We start from the raw sequence: 18,521 nt of genomic DNA, 5'->3' as shown, positions 1-18,521 counted from the left end.
AAAAGATAAGAAGGAAGAACCTTAAAAAAACAAAGGCACCAAAGGTGTGAAGGCATTGCCCCTATTGAAACTGATTAGGGCATTTTTTGGGATCCTTGAACAAATAGAAGTCTAATATTCAAATCTCATCATTGTTAATTTTCTATATTTTTAAAAATAAAAGGAAATTTTATATTTGCAACGGGCCAACCGGCAATATATTGTGCTCGGGCCGTGTCAGGCCCATAACGGACTCGGGCTAGGCCGACCCATAGGCTAATATACCTAAACCCAGCCCGACCCTCTAGAATGGGATGTGCCGACCCGGCCCACCCTTAATTGTGCTCGGGTTGTGTCGGTCCAATTTCAACCATGCCGGGCTCATGCCATGCTTGGGCCTAGCAGCCATTTGCCACCTCTAGCTTGCAAAGATGTTAGTTGGTAGTTAACACTACAACGAAACTTGCAGTTGCAGAAAATCAATCAATTGGTAAGAAGCAGACCATTATACAGCTGTAGGGTTAGGTTTAACCATGCATTGCAAGCAACTAGAACTGTAATTACCGGTTTGACCAATCACGCAAAGAGGGAAGGAAAAAAAAAACCTAGTTATGGCAGGGAAGGGAAAAAACATAGACTTAATACAAAAGTTGGGCATAGATTGGAATAAGGGAACTCATAACTTGAAGCCCTACAATACACTAACAAATTCCTCTGAAACTGTGAATGTCAAGATACAAAAATAACAGCAAAAACAAGTTGCAGTAGCTTGCATCTCAGCTTCTCAAATGGGTTCAAAAAGGAACATAAAGACAGATCGAGCCACAAGTTATATATTTCATCTATAACTCACTCCTTCACCAGTTATAACCTCACCAATGCAGTAAGCTCCATTTCCATCTTCAAGTATTCTGTGGGATGCCTCCTTACTCACAACAAGAACCATCCCAATACCCATATTAAAAGTTCATCTCATTTCAGCATCTTCTACTCTTCCAGCCTAGTGTTAGCGTTAGATAAATAAAATGAGAAAACACATAAGATACTTAAATGCCAGAGAAAAGCTCAGAAATCATAAGACGAGATTAGATGAAATTCTTGTTACCTCTTGGATCCATTTGAAAACAACTGGGACTTCCCATGAATCTTTATAGATGACAGCTCCTAGGCCTTTTGGAAATACTCTAGGTATATTGTCGGTGAAACCACCTCCTGTGATGTGGGCTACCCCCTTCACACCTCCCTTGCTAATTATGTCAAGCACCTGTTTCAGCAAGCAAAAGCAAAAGCAAAAAGCCCAAAGCATTTTCAGCAGCTAGTTAAACACAAAACAAGAAAATGAGCACAAATTTTTCTAAAGAAACAAGGAAAAGAAAATGAGCACAAATGCAAAATATTATAAAGCAGGGTCTCATGTTGACCGGCTTAACATATATCACTGTGGGGGCCATCAAAGCTTCACCCAAGGTAAGAGTTACCCAGTAGTTGGTCCTTCAGACACAACCCGCTATGAGCTAGAACCCTATAAAGATGTACCGGTGCAAATTTTTTCATGAGTTAGAACCACAGGGTGACAGGGTCATACAAGAAAAAATACTGTTCAAGTTAATTGCACAGGGAAAATCGTCCAAACAGTGTCTGAACTTTTCCAGACTATTAATTTTCATACCTATACTTTGAAAAACATAAAAATGGTACCTGACAATTTAAGCCTGACCCAATTTCCGTACCTGGCAACAGTAATATCGTCAACGGCGTTAACTTTTAAAGGGTAAAAGCGGTACTTCCGAAACAAAAACTTTTTTTTAGAGTTAACCCTCTTCTTCCAACTGCTTACGAATTCTTTTCTTTCTTTCTCTGATAGATTGATTCACTTCACAAGAAGAAGTGATCTTTAGAGGAAGAAAAAAACAAAGAACGAGAAATTGAGTTTGATGCAGAGCGGGTTTTATAATCAGCAGCATGCGAAGCAAGTCGAAGGAGGTGCGACTGTGAAGGCCAAGATTGGGAAGCTGGAAAAGTTCGTCTCCACCTCATGCGCTGCCAGCGACATCGACGACCCATTCAGATCAATGACGTCAGCCATCGTCTTCCTCTTGAAGTCAATTGTGCTTCGTGAAGTCTCATGCTTGACGGTTTCAGCAACATGCTTCAATTTTTCATTGCCTCTTCGTCATTTAAGCCCATTATGTCCGATTTGTTATCATCGCCCTCCTCTTTCAAACATCCCTTGCAATTACAACAAGTGGCTTACAAGGCTGGCTCGGATCTCCCCGGTTCTGTAGGATGTGGTGTTTGGGGCTCCCAAATTGTTTTCGCCGGCAGCTTGAGACCCAGCGTCCCTTACGGCATAGGAGCATCCGGATTAGACTCAGTTGTTTGGCACATGGATGTTTATGGCTTTGAAACGCAGCGATAGCCAGAGGACGAGGACAAGGACAATTTAATCAAGAAGATGGTTTCTCTCTAATTCTCTCTCTCTGACCGGAGCTATGTGGATTAGAGAGAGAATTTTCCTTGCAAGTTACAAGCTTTGATAAATTCATATATATAATGAATGGTATGCTGCTTCTAGTAATTTCTCAATTACTTGTGGAAAAGTTTTGTGATGTAAGACAATAAACATATGATGAATTGGTAACAATGGAAGTCATTTCTGGTAATATATATATGTCTTCTTTGAGAAGATGAAGACTATCGGATTACTTTGCCAGCTAAGGTAGATGCTATCTAGTTTATCCTTATTCATAGTAGCTAACCAGGAACATCCACTGAGAGTGATTTAATTTTGAAATTGTATGAACTGGGTATGCAGAAAATGACTGAAATTAAATTTTACTACTGGAACTTCTGAAAATTATGTAGGTAATACCAAGATATTTCCCTGTATCTGACTTCTTCTTTTCCCTTGGATTTTGTATATTTTTGCTTATCTGATTCTGATTTACGGTTAATGTCAACGATATATAGTTTTTGATTACTGAATGAGTGAAGCAGTGTGGATTGACGTATGCTTATGTGAGCGAATGAAGCAGTGGGGCTGGGATTGTTGCATTGGGAAGAAGAAGAAGAAGAGTGGTGAAGTCGGGTTTGGGCTTTGCGAGCTGGGATTGGTGCTCCGTCCACTGGATTCAAGGCATCGCGAGCTTTGCTGTGTCAATGGTGATGCCACCCGTGCGCTCCTCCATTGATCAATGAAAAGTGTAGAAAACTGACCATGAAATTCAACAGTCCTCTCCTCCACTCTTTGATTCACTGTACTGGAATACGGAATACACGAAGTACCAATTTTACCCTTCAAAAGTTAACGTCGTTGACGATATTACTGTTGCCAGGTACGGAAATTGGGTCGGGCTTAAATCGACAGGTACCATTTTGATGTTTTTCAAAGTATAGGTATGAAAATTAATAGTCTAGAAAAGTTCAGACACTGTTTGGACGATTTTCCCAATTGCACATGCGAAATAGGGAAGATGTTTGTTTTTTTCTTTCAACAACATCAAGCTTCTTACAAGAGAAAAACTAGGGCTGCCACTTTGTTTGGTAATTACCAAACCGACCGAATACCAACCGATGTTTTAGGTTTGGTAAACCAACTTTTTGGTAACAGAGACCGATAAAACCGAAATAAAAAATTACCGAAAAAGTTGGTTTGGTTTTGGTAAATACTAAATCTACCGATTATCTAAATATTAGATTTATATACTACAGTCTTCAATACACATACATGTATATTAAGAAATAAACATAAAAACTTTGATAATAGTATGAACATTACTACATATACTACATTAATAGTACATGTAATTTAAGTAACCTAGTCAAAGATGGTTAAATAACCTAGTTTTATTGAAAATTACTAAAACTTGATGTCATATATACAAAAGAAAGCTATAATTAGTAGATAAATACAAACTTTATGACTATAAAATTCTAATTTATATTATAAAGAATTAGTTGTTCTAAAGTTGGTAATACCGAAAACCTAAATACCAAATTTTATAGATATAATTAAAAACCAAAAATTTTGGTTGGTAATTGGTAGCTCACTTTTGAAACCAAAAGCTTTGGTTTCGAAGTTGGTAATACCTATAACCGATTCAAACCGACCGAGTGATAGCCCTAAGAAAAACCATTGGAATGAACCCCACTAGATGGTAGGCCAATGAGGACATCTCCAGCGAAAATGTTTTTCCCATCAATCACTGATTCCTTGTTCACAATTCCAACCGCAAAACTACTGAGGTCATACTCACCCTCTGCATAGAAACCTGACATTTCGACAGTTTGAAAATATATGCAATTCACTGAGTTCTAATTATCAAAAATATGAATAACATGTGTCTACAGAACACAAGGAAAACAAACAATATACAAACAAATTAACATAAGAATACATGCTTGAAAAATGGATTCCCCAGCCAACAAGACAATTGAAATTGCAAAACTAAGTCATTTGGAATACCTCTCCACCTAAAAGAGTACAGTCAGATTGTTAGCAACCATCAACAATTCCCTTGATAACCTAAAACAAAGAAAAGGAATCGAAATAAGCTGCAGTTGGTGGTATGTTATAGAAGCTGAGGTACATAGTGACCTCTACCTTTTCAACAAGATCAACATCAAGGCGGCTTGTAGCAAAGTTGTAATACCCCGGAAATTCATTATTAATTTATGATGATTGTCCGAAATTTATTAAGTTGATTGTTGGGACGATTTCGTGGTTTGAGGGTGGAGCGAAAGTGTTTCGGACGAATAATTACTCAAAACGTTTTATTTTCGAGGGGTCAAAGGGTTGACTTTTTATTCGTTGGGTTTCTATGAAAACTTCCTTCTCGAAAGTTGTAGAACGCGTCGATACGAGTTCGTGGACATGCGGAACGCGAGAATCGGAGTTTGTATGAAGAAGTTATGGCCATCAGAAGAAATTTCCATTTTGGTTAAATAGGAAAAAAAATCCGGAAATTTCAGAAAATACCAAGTTTCCATTTTCAGAAACTTTTTCTCTCTCCTCTCTCCCGAGCCGCAGTCGGGGACTGATTTTCGATCAGATATTTCTTCCTCCTCCGGCCACCTATCGACGAGCTACTTGGCCCATTCTCTTTGCCTCACCTTCCTATTGAAGTCTGTGGTAGCATCTGAGCACGAAACGAGCGGAGGAAGGCGCAGCAAGAAGGCAAAGTATGGCGGCAGCGCTGCGTCAAACCCAGATCAGAACTTCCGATTCTGATCACCATAGGAGGCGATTCTTGGGGGATTTTGGAGCCCAGAGGATGTAGAAGCTTTTCCCCAAGGTGGCTTGCAACGATTCAATGTGTGGAGGTCGAATTTTGAAGATTGGGATTCTAGGGTTCATCAAGTTTCATAGCTTTCGAGGTAAATTCCGGCCATATGGCTTCGATTCAGAGTTTGTGCTAGTTAAGAATGTTGATGTACATGTTGAGAGGAAGAGTTTGCCATAGGTCTCGCGGCCCAATTCGGAGGTCGGCGGCCGCTCTGCCACTTTCTGTGGGGGCTTTTTCCCGAGGCTTCCGCCCACCTCAGGGACAGTTTCTGTCTCTAATTTCAACCTACTCGTCGATACGAGCATTTCGATATATAGTTTGTAATTTTTGGAGATAGTATGAGCATGTTAGGGTTTTAGCGTTTTCGATTCGTTTCGGTTTTCGATCCATGAGGATTAGGCTGTCCAATCGACTTGTGGTTTTGATTGTTTTGACCGTAGGAGTGTTCCAGAGACTTTGGTGGTCTCGGACGAAGTTTTGCCTCGATTGACGTATTATTCGATTTATAGTTCATGTGTTTCGAACTTTAAAATGATTTTGTGCTTTGTGTTGTATTGAGTGTGACCTTGATGTGATTAGGTGATTGACAGAATTGCGTGAGCGGAGTTTGGATGATTTTGTGCTTGTCTTGGTGTTGTGTGAAGACGCAGCAGGATATGGAGGTGAGTAAATCTCACATTGTTTTGGGTGACAAATTAGTTGAGTGATAGTAGTAGAATAAATTGTTAGCTAGCTGTAAAATCATATCTGTCGTAAAAGAAATATTAGTTTTAAATTATATGAACTAGATCGTCAACGGTTCATGGGTAAGTAAAAACAAGGATTTGTTACAAGTGATTTTCGATTGGAGTAGATTGTGAACTATAGTTGGAATTGTTTGGTGAAGTGAAAAACATTGTTTTGCGTGATTTTATCACTATTGGATTGAGAGGTGATTTTGAAGAAAATAAATGAATTTGGAAAGGGAAATGACGATGTTGTTAGATTTATGTTTTGAAAGGAATATGTACGATTTGTGAAATGTGGAGGTGTGCAAACAATACTTTGAAAAGGTTTTCGAAATTGTTTTGAGAGTGGTGAATTTATATATCTTGTGATGATAGCCAAGGTGGTGACCAATGTGGTGATAATCTATACAATAGCCAATGTGGTGACCAATGTGGTAATAATCTATACAGTACGTATTACCAAGGTGGTTATAATTGATGTGGTGATTGTTATGAAAAGGATATGGATTATTGTTGAGTGATTGATGTTGAGATTGTTGATGTGGTGTTTGGTGTTATTAGTAAATGAATGGTATTGATTTTTAGTTTATTTCTATTTTTAACTTGTTTGTTTTCTTTCGTAATCTCCTGAACTAATTCACATGCAGGGATTATTGTTTTCTGAATTGATTGGTTTTAATGTAATCTCTTGAACTAAATGACATGCAGGGATTACTATGATTTCTATTGATTGTTTTAATGTAATCTCCTGAACTATATGATATGCAAGGATTACTATGATTTGCTTGATGTGCTTTTGATGTGATCTCCTGAACTAATTCACATGCAGGGATTACTTTTTACTTGATTTTGATTCATAAGTGCTTTACTCTTTCGAGAAGTGGTTGTTGAGATTTCAATGATTTTGAAAGGTCACTGAGGTGACAATTATTCGGTTGAGATAAAAGGAGCATGATTTTGGATTATTGGAGCTTGAAATGTTTTAGAACATTACTTGAGTTTAATTGTTTAGTTGAGCCTTTGTTAAATTAAATGCATCAGTTGAGAGTCAGAGTATGTGAGTTTTAGATTGAGTTAACGTATGTGAGCATGATATGTTATGATATGAACTTGATGTTTATGTTGTGATAATTGTATAATGATTTTGTTAGGTTGAGATGATTTAAGCGTGTGTTTCATCTTTGTTGTTTTGAGTTTACTCACACGAGCTTTCATAAGCTTACCTGGTTTGTTATTTCAACCCGGTGCACTATTCAATGGTGTAGGGGTCTATCCTGCAGGTTAGGGTGAACGTGGTAAAGCTGTGGTCCCTTGCCATTGCAGTTGTGAGTTTAGGAATTTATTTATTGTGTGCATTGTTAGTCTTCCGTTGTGTAGTGAGTTTGGTGGGATTGTTTACATATTGAATTGTTATTTCAGTTTAATTTGTAAACTTAGTGTAATGTAATATATGACTCTAAAGAACGGATTTGTATTGACATTGTGGGGGGTTCAAGACATCTTTACTTGCTATTCTTTAAAGAAAATTTTTCCTAGTGTTTTGTATTGATGTCTGAACCATCACGCCCGGAGTATTTGTGATTGTTATTTGTTGTTAATTTGTGCTTGAAAATTGCGGCGTGACAAAAGTAATCAAGACAAAATAATGGCTTGGCTCCAGAAGACACAATATCATTGACACTCAGGGACGTAGCCATGTACAAGGCTACTTGGGCTGCAGCCCAACCCAATTTTCTCCCAAAAATATTTATATACCGTGAAATGTACAATACTTGCTTGAGTTTCTCACAGACTAGTTGGTTAAAGCTTTGATTTAACACAAATCAGGTCTTTGCTTCAATCACCAATAGAATAGATTTTTTTTTTTCCTTTTCTTTCTTTCTTCTTTTACTAATTTTCATTTTCTTTTTCTTTTTTGAGTCTATTCTTTTTTACTAATTTTAACATCAAAATATTTCTAGCTTTATCTATTCTTTTTCATGATGGGATTGAGTATAGTAAATGAGCTGTATTTCTCTAGATTCAGTTATTTACAGTTGGTACAATTATTGTTAATCGATAAAAAGTGTATCACATAAGTATTAAAAATAAACTCAATCATTTTTTAAATTTATATGCTTTTAGCACGAAAATAATAGTTTATTGTTCTAGCCAACCCAAACTTGACATCCTGGATCTGTCCCTAGCTAAAGTTAGCCTAACCCATTTTCAATTTCTAGCTACGTCCCTGTTGACACTCATAGCAACCTAAGAATTGAAGTTGATCAGTACAGAAATCAAAACATGTACGCTACCACATGACTCATCTTGGGTATTAGTATTACCAAATCAATACCAATGGTCTCATGAATTCCGGTATCAAATGCAAGCTTAAGTTTAGTTCCCACACCATCAGTACCAGCAACAAGATATGAATCACTTGTTCACCACATAACTCGTTCATCCCAAGAAACAAACTCAAACTTACTGAGAACCACAACTATTACTAATTGCATACGCATAACTCAAAATTTCATACTGAGAAGGAAAAGACCTCCAAAGCCTCTAATCCCAGGAGCCATCTTGGCAATTCGTCGAACAAGTTCCGGCCCGGTGTCTATATCAACACCAGCATCCTTATACGTCAGACCATCGTTTTGACCAGAGCTTTCACCGGAATCATCCTTTGAAAGTGTGCATACGCGTTTGCTCTGACAAATTCCACTCGATGAAGCCATAAAGAGGCCAGAGAAGTTGTTGGGGAGAGACCCCGATGGCAATTTGGATAGTTGGGTATGGGTGGAGTTGGGTTTCGAATAAGAGGGTCTGGAAGAAGAGGCAAAGCCAAGAGCAAGCTCTGTGTTTTCTTTGAGGCCGGTGGACATGGCTAGTGTACCTGGACTTATCAATTGAAAAGAAACATAGAGCTAGTCAATCCCAACTGATTCAGCAATGTACAATAGCAATGGAATACTCATCAATGAATCAAAAAGATTGAAATTTGAGAAAAGCCCATGATTCAATGAACCATGCCAGCTACAAATAACTGAAACACTAAACAAAGAATTATGAAAAAAATGAAAATGCAGAACAAAGAGAGGTCTAGAGCATATAAATTTTGGAAACTAGAGCAGATTAAATCAATTGAACAGTAGACAATGGTTGAGATAATCCCTAAATAAAAGTAGGATGAATTGAACGAACTAAAACCCTGCTAAAATCCTAAAATAATCCCCAATTGCGTACACAATCACCTAAAGAAGACAAATTTGAAATAGTTTCTTTTTATCAGTTACTAACCAAGTGAACACCATTGCTTTTAGCCAAACTTTTTTATTAAACTGGACGGGTATACTTTGTTGACCGTTAATCAAGACTATTACCAATCAAGAGTTGGGATATATAAACAGCTTGGGTGGATAGAAGAATTTTCGGTAAATCTCACATTAAAAACCCTGAAAGCGAAACCCTGGACCTATCAGTTGTTTGTAGTATTTAGCCGTGAAGAGCAACGAAGCCAATTTGCATATGGCAGATCAATTACCCTAACATGTGATAGTGAAAATCCTGGAGAGGTTGTTGATCAAAACCTCAATCCGCTTCACTACCATTTCGAAACGCTGGCGCTTCATCATACCATCCGACCCATAGTTCGTGAAATCACAATTCAAAAAAGCTTGTCAGCACCAAACCCTAAGTCACAGAATCCTCATCTTCATTGCCCATTGAACATAGTTTATTTGATCAATTATTACTGACTAGTGAGCATCATTGTGTGTAAGCTAAGTAATGCCATTTTTCTTTTACTTAAGACAAAAAAACTTAGTGCATGTCAAAAAACAATCGAAAAAGACAAAAAACATAGGTAAACCACCGCGTTTCAGATGCAGTCACTTCAGTCATGTAAATCTCACATAAGACCCTGAAGCCCCACTATCTGAGCTCCTCAGTTCATTGCAAATGGCGGATCACTTGGCCGAAGATTTGATGGTTAAAATCCTGGAGAGGTTGCCGATCAAATCCTTAATCCTCTTCACCTACGTTTCGAAACGCTGGCGCTCCATCATATTGTCCGACCCAAAATTCACCAAATCCCAGTTCCAAATAGCTTCTCAGCACCAAACCTTCTGTCATAGAGTCCTCATCTTCACAATGAAGAGTTTTGTGAACTCTCCATAGTGTCATATATGACCTTCATAGTGTCATAAATAATGATTAGCAATGGAAAATGTTCCCCAAGTATTAAATGGTCAATATGGCTTTTTTGTGCGTGTTACTACTATATATTTTATAGGTGAATTTGTTGTGAGATATGTTTGAATGCCAAATGGGACTATGCATCGTTTGAATCAGACTTGAATTCCAACTCTTGAAGAACTAAATAATTAACGCAAAAATGTGACTTATACCACTCGTTTCTTCATATTATCAATTTGGTAAGTGTATCAAGAGCATAAGTCTCATTTTCATTTGGATTAGCCAAGTGCATATGTCTGACTCTTGGAATGAAGAACTCAATTATTAACACAAAAATGTGACATTTGGTATGTGCCCTTTCTTTTCATATTATTAATTTAGTAAGTGTATCAAGAGCATAAGTTTCCTTATTGTAAGTGAGAGCGGGAGATGGTGAGTTTGATTTGCGAAACAGTAATTCTCTAAATTAAAAAAAAAAAAAAAAAAAATAGCAATCCTGTTAAACGACCGCGTTTCCGTTCAGTCATGTAAATCTCTGTACTGTATCTCACAATTTCTCACATATAAGACCAAAGCCCCCCACCGTGGAGAATACAAGCCCCGAACTCCTCAGTTGATTGCAAATGGCGGATCACTTACTGGAACATGTGATAGTTCAAATCCTGGAGAGGTTGCCAACCAAATCCCTAATCCGCTTCACCTCCGTTTCAAAACGCTGGCGGTTCATCATACTGTCCGACCCACATTTCGCCATGTCCCAATTCCAAATAGCTTCTCACCACCGAACCCTCCGTCGCAGGCTCCTCATCTCCACCGCCTCCCGACCTGGATTCAAGTCACTGGACTTGGAAGCGCCGCCGCCGCCGTCGCAGTCGCCTTTGGGAGACATTTGTTCGGTTAGGTGCCCATTGACGCAACAACCGGGGGGACGTCCTATCAGAATACTGTGCTCCTGCAATGGTTTGATACTTGCAACTCTTCAGGATCAAGAAAACAACATGTATATCTGGAACCCATCAACTCAATTCTTCAAAAACTTACCTGACCCAGCTGATCTTCCCTCAAAACCTCAATGTCTAGTCTACTATGGTTTTGGCTATTTGTCGGCCACTGACGACTACAAAATTATTGCCAACCTTGAAGTCATCCTTGGTGGTGAGGTGGAGGGCAAGGAGATGCACATCTTCTCATCAAAAGCCAACATTTGGAAAAGGGCTGAATCCCCTCTCGATTCCGACATTCAATACGGGGGGACTCTTTCAAACGAGGCACTTCATTGGTTTGACATCCTTGGCATCTTAGCTTTTGATCTAGCAAAGGAGGAGTTCCGAAGATTCCCGCTGCCTATTCTAGATGGTGACTTTAGGGGTCTCAGGGTTTTTGGAGACTGTCTGTGTGCATTTGATTTTGAAAATCTTGATTTGTGGGTGATGAAAGAATACAGCGTGGCTGACTCATGGACGAAGCTCTTTAAATTAAAGGTTTCCAATCAGCCTGAGAAGATATTTGGTTGTTGGCCTGTCTGGGTAATGGAAACTAGTACATTTCTGCAGAAAGGGACTTTATGCCGTGGTGGGGAGCTTGTGTTTGATTTGATAAGGAGTGTTCATACGGAAGAGAAGCCTGAAATGCATGTGTTGAGCAGCGATACAGATTTCAGGGAAATGATTGAATATCAAGAGACTCTACTTTGGCTTGGTTAGTCACTCATTTTCAGATTTCAACCGGCCCCCTCTTTTCTTCATTCACTGGAATTGTTTCTGTTCACATTTGCAATTGATTGAATCCGATAATATCATACCGTATGCTTTTGTCAGTTTTAGGTTATGACTTGTAAGTGTCTTATAAAGGCATCACTACACTTTGATATGTTCATGCTTAAGTCTCTGTTTGTGCTTGCTATAAACCGCATAAGGGAGCAAAGGCTATTGCCTCTTTTGGAGTTTGGAACAGGAAAAACACACGTAACATAATGCTTATGCATCTGATATTGGCCTTCTTTACCTTATGCATCTGATATTGGCCTTCTTTACCAGGCTACCACATTTGATTGCATGATGCAATATACTGCAGGTTGCATAATGTGTTTGATCAATTTTTTGTTTTTATAGTCCGGATTTAAATGACCAGTCATTATGTACTACATGTCAAAAGATGGCATTAGCCAGTATAATATCTTCTCTGTTTCTTAAAATTGTGTGCAAATTGGAGTATCTTTAAAATGAAACTTTTCAATTTTCATTAGTGAAATCAAGTTATTAAACGTTGGTTCTTTTGTATTCTATTTCTCCTCAGCTGCCCCTTAAATTGAAGAAGCCAAGGGCAAGTATGTGGACCAGATGAAGTGTGTGCATCTTGAAGAACCCTCGAGTACAAGTCGCAAGCAAGGTGCCATTTTAGTGATAACAAAATATTCTCCTGGGATATTGTAATTGTAGGTCAAGTAGTCTATGTCTGTCTGCAACTCTGATATTTAATATGATATGTGATGACCGTGTTATTTCTATGACCCTATCAAAATTGGGATGGTTCTATTGATTATGCGCTGTTGATATGACGATGATAGCATGTCACTTAACTTGATTTTAATTCAACCTCCTTTTGTTTTTGATCTGAAACATGGCATTTTGAGTTTTCAATCATTCCATCATGTTTTGCATACAAGTTGATACAGTCAACTCTGTGATATCGCCAACATAGTGGCAAATATTATCTCGTTTGGGAAAATGGCTCTGGAGATTTCTTCTAAAGAATCTTTCTGGCATGTTGTAATCAGAAGTAAATATGGTTACCATGAAAATGGCTAAATTGGTTAATAGAGATTTAGAAGTAAATATGGTTAACCTGGTTAATGGAGATCAATTAGAAGCCCTTGGAAGGAAACTTCTGCTGAGACTTATCTCCACACTGGTGTCTCCCGTGCAAATTGAATCATGTGGTTGTGCAATGTCTAGTAGCTTCTTATCTTTGGCAGAAATTATATAGGGAGGCTGGGTGACTTGGGAGTCCCCTGCTTACAGTATTTCTGCTTTGTTTTGCCAAAATCACTTTGGTTTTGGTTGAGGGAAGAAGGCAAAAGGCACTTCGGGGCTACAGTGTGTTTATTGTAAGCTTTGGATGAAAAAAATATAAGAAATTCAAGTGCAGGGGTGGAGGAGAGTAAGATTCTTGATTGGCTCTTTGGTTCAAGTCTCTTTAACATTGCAGCGTCTCTTGTATTGTTTTAGATTGGAAAGCATAGTATGAGGGTTTTAATGTTTCTTTCTTTCAGGGTGTTTTTGTGGGTCTTTCGTCTCCTGCTGTTTTTTTTTTCCCCGAGCTTCTGCTACTTTTCTCTTGTGTCGAGTGTGGAGACCTTATGCCCTTTATCTTGTACTCTGATATTTTGAATCATTTTTGAAGGCCATGTATGTCTGTTGTTATTTATGTAACCCAAAGATTTAAGTATGGTGATGGTTGAGGAATTTTGTAATACTCTGAATTCCCGAAAGTCGCTCTAGAATTCTTTGAACTTTGCATATGGCGGATCAGTTACCCGAACATGTGATAGTGAAAATCCTGGAGAGGTACGTTGTCGATCAAAACCTTACTTCCGTTTCGAAACGCTGGCCCTTCATCATACCATCCAACCCACAGTTGGCAAATCACAATTCCAAATAGCTTGTCAGCACCAAACCCTGAGTCACAGAATCCTCATCTTTATCGCTCATTGAGCATAGTTTATTTGATCAGTTACTGACCAGTAAGCATTACTGCGTGTAATCTAAGCCCCACTGTCTGAGCTCCTCGGTTCATTGCAAATGGCGGATCACTTGGCCGAAGATTTGATGGTTAAAATCCTGGAGAGTTTGCCGATCACCTCCGTTTCAAAACGGTGGCGCTCCATCATATTGTCCGACCCAAAATCGCCAAATCCCAGTTCCAAATAGCTTCTCACCATCAAACCTTCCGTCACAGAGTCCTCATCTCCACTCCCATTGAATCTGAATTTGAATCCCGAGACTTGGCAGCATCATCGTCGTCGTCGTCATTTAACGACAATTCTTCAGTGAGAAAGGTTACGTGCCCGTTCAATCCACCTGGCACTGTTGTCAATTTCTGGATTACAGGTGATGATATTGTAGCTTTTGATCTGGCTAAAGAGGAGTTCCGAAGAATGCCGCTGCCTGTTGGTGACTTCCAGTTTGATGAGAAGCATCTAGTTCATCTGGGTTAGAGGTTGCCTGTGTGTGTTTGGTCGTGAGAATACTGATGATGTTGGCTCTCCTGATTTGTGGATCATGAGAGAATATGACGTGGCGGAGTCGTGGACGAAGCTGTTCAACTTGAAGGTTTCCAATCTGCCTAACGAGAGATATTATCTGAGGCCTATCTTGGTGATGGAAACTGGTACATTTCTGTATAAATGGACTTACACTTGTGGCAGGGGGGTGGATTATAAATTGATAAGGAGTGGTCATGAGGAAGAGAAGCTTGAGACGTATATGTTTACCAGGGATAGACCTGACATGATTGAATATGAAGAGAGTCTACTTTCGCTTGGATGAAGGATTGATCCCAGTATTCAAATTATGGTTAGTCATTCCTTAATTTCACTCTGCTCACATTTGAATCCCTATATTCTTTGCTCATTGGAATTGTTTTAGTTAATATGAGTAACTAATCTGCGTCACTCTCATGGTACTATATCTTCAATGTACCATTTGCTTTTGTCAGTTTTAGTACTTCAAGTGGCCAAAAATCCTTCTAAACTCTATTATAGACGAAGGGCGCCAGTCAAGAGATTATGAAATGGCTTTGCTAGATGATTGATGTTATTTGAATACAGATAATGATTTAAGTACTAAAACTATGCTATTTGATTTGATACATGATTAAGGACTTGGGCAAAATATTGTTCCTTATATTAGAAAGGTGTTCTACGAAATGGCTTTGCTAGATGCCTGATGTTATATAAAATTATAAATACAGAAAAGGAGTAAAATATTAAAACTGTGCCTACTTAATTTGATACGCGTTTCATGACTGCATATAGAGAGAGTCTAATTTGCGTGTATAATTGATCTGTGCATCTGAATTCTGGTTAATCACTTCTCATTTTCACTCTGCTCACGTTTCTGCCCCTGTTTCGTCATGTAGTTGAAACTTTTATCTGATTGTTTTCCCTTGGTTTTCTGCTGCCTTTGAAACAAACAATGGTTCCTTATACCTATTTTGTTTTACCATGTAAACTTCATGCTTTAATGATTTAGCATTGTATTATTTGGATAGTTTGCTAACTTCTTTGCATCGTTTTAAATAATCAATTGTATGGGATCATCTGAAGACTTGGGTTATGTGTGGTCACTAGATACTGGATAGTTCCATTACCCTAAGTGGATGTATGCAATGACGATGTATCAACAATTTTGAAATTTATTCAATTTTTATTGTATCCTCAGACATGGATGATTAAAAGAGATGAGCAAAATGGAAGTATCTCTTTTGATCAGTATCACCACGGGATTAAGAGCAACTGTTACTCTTAGAGTCTAGGAAATATCTATAAGGATGTTGAGAGAAAATTGCACACTGTGAGCGTAAATGTCACCCAACATAATTTCACTCGTATTCATTTAGTGAATAGAGTTTTAATTATTTCAGGTGCGACCCATTCAAGACAGAATGTGTCTCTTAATTATATTCCTTTGTTACAGGGAAACACCCTTTGATTCCATTTATGAAGAAACCAATTGTGGATGTGTGTTTGTTTATTTGTTTTTGCGGCTGCACCCGGATATTTGAATTGGTTGCCTACGTACCCTTGGAGAGGGATCAAGCCACTCGTAGTTCAAGAGTTCCAATGAGTGAATGACTCATTGGAGGGCTTTGATTTTGGAATGAGAGCAGTGTTTGGGACGAATTTGGTTTAAGTGGACCAGGGATTCGATTTTTGTGCTTAGGACGCGGTTGCATCTAGATAGATTTGGTTCTAGATTGCCTACATACCCTTTGCGGGATCAAACCACATGTAGTTCCGGCATTTGAGATTTAAATGGGTAGATGACCCATTTATTTTGGATTTGTGTTTGGGAGATTTGAAAGGAATGATTTGATTTTCTGGTACTGGGAGAATTTGACTGGAGTCGGTGATTCATTTGGGACTGGCTGAATTTGACTGGTGGAGTCAGGGATTCTGTTTGGAGTTGCGATTGCATCTAGTGGGTTGCTAGACTGCCTACATACCCTGTGAAAGGATCAAACCACTGTAGTTCATTGGAATTTGTAGATTTGAGCTTTTCTTGGTTTTGTACCAAAGTCCGGATATTTTGATATAGGCACCCATGTCGCCAAGTGAACTCCGGGTCGCATTTTGGAGTGTTCATATTGAAACCAGTGACACCCAAGAAGTTTTTCTCTTTTCTTTTCAAGCACCCGTGAGAAGCTTATTGGAGACCCAAATTTGATAAGGGCACCCAGCTGCTATTTTTGCTCGTCCACTTTTTCTTTTCTTCTTATTTTTCCTTTTCTCCTCGGCCATTCTGCTTCTCCCTTTTCACTGCCTCGCACTGCAGTATCAGAACACTGCGAGCTTGGCGCTAAGCTTTTACCAAGTGAAATTGGATATGGATTTGAAGAGGTAACTTGATCTGGAGATGGAAGCACACATGGGTCTTCAACTAGAAAGAATTTCTCAACTCTTGAAGCTCGAACTTTGCTGTATTGCTTCTTCCTGTGAGAAATTGGGTAAATACCTTCTCCTCCTGATTCTACACTTCAACTAATCGTGGATGCATACTGGGTAATAACTCCTTCTTGTTGTGCTTCTTTGATTTGGAGAGAAATTGATTTTGCTTGTTTTCACTTTCCATCTTTCTTCAAAATTTCGGGGCATTTCTTTTGGTGTCTGCATATTCTTCCACTTACTTTGCTGGGATTGCATTTTGTGATTCTCTCCTGAACACTTGGTGAGCTGGGATTGCATTTCGTGCTTCTCTCCTGAATGCCTGGTGAGCACTTAGACGGGTAATTGCTACCTCAATTAAATTTGTTGTCTCACAGCTACCTCCACATGAATCTCAAGTGCTTGATTAAGACTTTTGTTTTGTGTGTGCAGGCATATCCACGTACTTGAACGTGGCTTCCCAAAAAGTGAGTTGTTGCCACGGCATATAATTCAATTATCAAAGTTCAATTGATTTATATTTGTCTGCAACACCACCGCTTGGTCTCCTTGTTTTATACCGGTGCTTGTCTTTTTTTTGCTTCAAAATATTGTCCACCATGATTAATTAAGGTAGACTAGTAGGCTTTGCATTATCCATTATGCCTTGATTTTTTCTTTTGATTGAGAGAAGACCGCGTAGCTAGGCATCTTAATTGGTATTTTGTTGTTTGACTTGCATGCCATGTGAACTTGCAGCATGTTTTAACAAATCAACCTTTCTTGCTTAGCTTCATAATATATATATTTTGTGGTTCCTCAAAGCACCTGGAGATAGCCTCGTTGTTTAGCTTTTATTCAGAGTTGTAGCACAACACACTCTGACAATTATGGTTTTGAAGACTTTGTCATTTACATGAATGTCATATTCTTCTTCTTTTTTTTTTTAGACCAAGAACAATAATCAATTGTCCACGATCGATCATTCTTTCAGCTATTCTCTGCAATCCCCTGTTTGATAGAGCCTTTGTATGTGCTGCAGACGCAAGTGCAAGCGAGGGCTTTGACAGCGAACGCCATTTCACCACTGGAATTTGGTGGACAAAGTGAGTCCAGATTTCTCACATAGAAGTGAGAGGCTTCTGCTTCACAACTTGGTCTCAGGTTTCTGATTTCTTTCCTCCTTGCTTGCAGGTTGTTGGAACTACTCCAAGTGAACATCAAGGGTGAGCTTTCCTCTCCAGACACCAATTTTGATGATTTGTGGTTTGTCTCGCTTGGTCAATTCCTTGTGTGGCTTGTTTGCAAGTGGTGCAAGGCCATTTGCAGGGCCGGTCCTAAGTCTTTCAAGACCCCGGGCGAGAATTATCTCGGGGCCGCTAATTTTAATATCCGTCTTGTAAATAGTCTTTGGTTCACAAGGCTTGTCAGAGATCGAGTGCAATAAGATCTATATAAATTCATGATTCAAAATTTATTGAGGATTAACACAACTATATATAAATAAAATATATATTTCAATGGAAGTATCAAATTCTACTGCAAAATTTAGCAACCAAAAAAACCTCTACGACAAAACTCAACAAAATTATAAACAAAACGTGCATTAGTATGGATTATTAACCAAACTCATCCCAAAAAAAAAAAAAACATAAGATCTTTCTCATTCTGTATTAGTCTAGAAAAGTAGAAGACACACCTCTTCTTATT

General features: G+C 38.6%; 1 protein-coding gene, 1 long non-coding RNA gene and 1 pseudogene across 2 annotated transcripts; 2 read left to right on the top strand and 1 right to left on the bottom strand.

Annotated features, from left to right (window-relative positions):
- Window positions 1–672: 672 nt before the first annotated feature.
- Window positions 673–8,856, bottom strand: LOC133727993 (phosphoribosylformylglycinamidine cyclo-ligase, chloroplastic/mitochondrial-like; annotated as a pseudogene).
- A 1,866-nt stretch (window positions 8,857–10,722) lies between these two features.
- On the top strand, window positions 10,723–12,786 carry LOC133731959 (F-box protein CPR1-like). The gene is made up of 2 exons (XM_062159408.1): window positions 10,723–11,866; window positions 12,464–12,786. Exons 1-2 carry the CDS (start codon window positions 10,792–10,794, stop codon window positions 12,472–12,474), a joined length of 1,086 nt encoding a protein of 361 aa, XP_062015392.1. The 5' UTR covers window positions 10,723–10,791; the 3' UTR covers window positions 12,475–12,786.
- A 3,687-nt stretch (window positions 12,787–16,473) lies between these two features.
- On the top strand, window positions 16,474–18,286 carry LOC133734713 (uncharacterized). Its single transcript, XR_009858532.1, has 3 exons — window positions 16,474–17,157; window positions 17,265–17,299; window positions 17,854–18,286. It is a non-coding gene; the product is annotated as an uncharacterized LOC133734713 (long non-coding RNA).
- The last annotated feature ends 235 nt before the right edge of the window (window positions 18,287–18,521 follow it).

Source organism: Rosa rugosa, chromosome 2, assembly GCF_958449725.1.
Source record: "Rosa rugosa chromosome 2, drRosRugo1.1, whole genome shotgun sequence".
Classification (NCBI taxonomy): Eukaryota; Viridiplantae; Streptophyta; class Magnoliopsida; order Rosales; family Rosaceae; genus Rosa; species Rosa rugosa.
This window is presented reverse-complemented; position numbering and strand designations above follow the sequence as displayed.